This window comes from Sinocyclocheilus anshuiensis, unplaced genomic scaffold (assembly GCF_001515605.1).
Source record: "Sinocyclocheilus anshuiensis isolate Anshui unplaced genomic scaffold, SAMN03320099.WGS_v1.1 scaffold1368, whole genome shotgun sequence".
Lineage (NCBI taxonomy): Eukaryota > Metazoa > Chordata > Actinopteri > Cypriniformes > Cyprinidae > Sinocyclocheilus > Sinocyclocheilus anshuiensis.
Genome location: NW_015544200.1, coordinates 121,267 through 124,696, shown reverse-complemented (window position 1 = coordinate 124,696; position 3,430 = coordinate 121,267). Strand labels below are relative to the sequence as shown.

General features: G+C 38.2%; 1 protein-coding gene across 1 annotated transcript in view; it reads right to left on the bottom strand.

Annotated features, from left to right (window-relative positions):
• Positions 1-211: 211 nt before the first annotated feature.
• LOC107696797 (testicular haploid expressed gene protein-like) overlaps positions 212-3,430 on the bottom strand; it is a 10,183-nt gene continuing 6,964 nt past the window's right edge. The window contains exons 5-6 of the mRNA XM_016497300.1: positions 606-770; positions 212-444 (exon numbers count right to left, since the gene is read on the bottom strand). Of these exons, the coding sequence (XP_016352786.1) occupies positions 212-444; positions 606-770 (398 nt within the window). The remainder of the gene's footprint in view (positions 445-605; positions 771-3,430) is intronic.

Genomic DNA, 3,430 nt, shown 5'->3' with positions numbered 1-3,430 from the left:
ACATTTTAACATATATTCAAATAGAAAACAGCTATTTTAAAAAGTTAAAATATTTCACAATATTACTGTTTTACTGTATTTTAGTCAAATAAACGCATTTGTGCAAAGTGCATAAGAGACTTCTTTCAAAAACATAAAAAAAAAAATTAAATGGTAAAGTAATTATAAAAATGTACTGAAAGCGCTTTACTAAAGATGGCGGGGTGATGGCTTATTGTCCTTTACATTTGCGTGGTAAGGGTGAAGACAGCTCCAGCAGCCTGGGGGATGCGGTGGCGGCCCAAGCGGAAGGACTGACCTGGTAGGGGTCGTACCCCTCAAACAGGGCCTGATGGGTCTTGGGTTGAGCCAGTTTCTCGCTGGCTACGGCCTTCAGAACACGATCTGGAACCGGCCAAGAAACTGGCCTTGCGAGAGCGTGCTGTGCATGGACCTGCTTAGGAGCTGAGCGCGGAAAATAATGACAGAAGAAAGAATTACAATTCAAACCCAACTGAACCTGTGTCAATAACCCATAGTGCATAGGTTACTTTCTGAGCAGTTGCAGACTGTATATGCAGTAGATGATAATTTACAGTATAAAAAGAGCAGTGATATGCACTCACAGGCCAGCTGTAGTATGCGTGAAGAGGGTGTGATGGAAACGCTGATCACATGGGCGCTTGAATCAACGCTGCAGTGTGTCAACAGCATCTTCACCCGCTTTGGTTGTGCCAGCTGACATATTCTTGGACTCGGCTTGGCATTTTTAACTACAACACTTAAAGGGTTAGTTCACCCAAAAACGAAAATTCTGTCATCAATTCCTCACCCTCATGTAGTTTCAAACCCGTAAGACCTTCGTTCATCTTCGGAACACAAATTAAGATGCTTTGGATGGCCCAGAGGCAGCCTCACAATATCTCAATATTTATAGCTTTATTATTATTATTATTATTGTTGTTGTTGGTGCCGTTATTATTACTACTACTACCATTATTATTATTATTACTATTTGTCCTCTTCCTGATCCTCCAACCTCCCCCCGGTTCCTGATGAATGAGTTTATTGTTAATATTGTTATTATTGCTACTATTACTAATTAATACTATTATTTTGCTATTTGTCATCTTCCACATCCTCCAGCTTTCCCCGCATTTCTGATAAATTGAGTTCATTATTATTATTGTTATTATTATTATTTAATAAATGTATTTATATTTATTTTTTATTAATATATATATTTTTATTATTATTATTGCTATTACTATTATTACTTATCACCTTCCTCATCCTCCATCCTCTGATTTTTGTTATTAATGCTATTATTATCATCATTATTACTATTGTCATCATTACTATTACAGTTTTCTACTATTATGTCTGTTGTACTTTTCTACATGTTCCTTTATTTATATACTTCCACCCCTCACACCCAGTCACACACACACACACACACACACACACACACACACACAAACTCACTCACTCACACTGAGACACACAGTCACACATTGAGACAGTCACACACACACTTACACACACACACACACACACACACACACTCACTCACTCACTCAGTCACACAAATCATGTTGGCTGTCATGTATGTTTTGTTGACCTTGGTTATTTTGTATTTGATTTGGCACGGGTAAATTGTATATCTGTTTGCATAATAATATAAAAAAAAGATGCTTTGAATGGAATCTGAGAGCTGTCTGACCCTGCATAGACAGCAACGCAACTGAAATGTTCCCAAGTCCAGAAACGTAGCAAGGAGATCTGTAAAGTAATCCATGTGACATCAGTGGTTCATCCGCAATTATACGAAGCTACGAGAATACTTTTTGTGCGCAAAAAAAACAAAACAAAAAACGACTTTATTCAACAATTCGTCTCCTTCAACAGTTTTTGTTTATTTAGCTTAGGTTATTTTAGTACTTAAACTAATTGTTTTTAAAGGGTTGTCTTTGTCAACTAGGTGAAATAAAACAAGTTAACTTTTTAAAAATATATATATTTTATATCAAATAATGGTTATTTAAAAAAAATAATAACTGACTACCACATGCTAAAAGTATGTACTTCACTTGTGATGGGAATGTTCATAATTTGAGCATGTGGTAAGACAGCATACAAATATCTGGACCAAACACCAAATCACAGCTTTTATAGCACAGATGTCATGCCATTTAATATTTGCACTGGCATGTTTTAGTTTCCTGCTACATGAACTGTGACAAAGAACCCAGGAAATAGCTTGATGAATGTAAATTTTTTTCCTATGTCTATAACATATTTCATATTGAAACTGGAAGGTGTGGTGAGGCACATTGAAGGGATTGTCCCAGTGTAAAAATAGCTAATAACCTTTAGTTTACCTCACACCTAATTTGCTACTTAGGGAACATTAGCCCAAAAAACAAACACACCTACACTCTTTGAAAATACACTACAAATAGTGTAGCTTGCCTGAGACCACTAGTGAAAATGCTTCTACTTTGCATTATTTATCATTTAATATTAATTTTTTAATAATGAATAATTTCTCTCTCTATCTAATCTCCCTATTACATTTTCTATTAAAGCTGCAGTCCGTAAGTTTTGCCTCTTTGTCGCCATCTCTGTTTGAAAACCTGGAATTGCAGCTGTGTGCGGAATTATCTAGCTTGCGTGGTTGTGAGTCGGCACGGCTTCAGCGCGGACGAATCTAATGTTCTGAAGAGTATAGCTGCGTCTCATTTAGAAGGCTGCGGCCTCCGGAGGTCGCATTCGAAGGCTGCATACGTCATCGAGGCTGTCTCATTTCAGAAAATCAAGTAGGACACTCCGAATGCGACCTTCGAATGCGACCTTCTTTCACAGGAATTCGGAGGATGCATGAGGTGTATCCTTCGCTGCTACAGATAACCCACAATTCTTTGCGTCGCCGTAAACAACCGTTGTTAATTTGAAAAATGCCGGTGCCGGCAGATGTACACACAAGCGCAGATGTGGTGTTTACAACTTATCTTAAATCGCCTCAGTAAAAACGGATAAACTTTGTTTTTAATATCCTCCTCCTTTCTTTTCTCTAACAGATGTCTGCTGTACGTACGCTGCAGCTCCTCAAACATTGAACAAAACAAAACAAGTAAAAGCATTTTTTTTTTTCAAATTACTTTCCAAATTTAGAAATAATTTTCCTTCATTTAAGTAGTGTGAGAGCGCAACGATGCTCTAAATGTGTTGGCATAGCAACGTGATACTTCCTGTTTCCTTTTCCGCCTGTCCTACGAAGGTGGTCTCATTTAATTCTAGGTTGAGGACACTTCGTATATGCATCCTACAGAGGATTCGACCTCCGGAGGGCGCAGCCTTCTAAATGAGACACAGCTTTTGTGTGGCAGTCGGGTGTGCCTCACACGTCCTGAAAAGTGAAGCTGCAGGCTCTTTGATCGCCCCCTGGTGG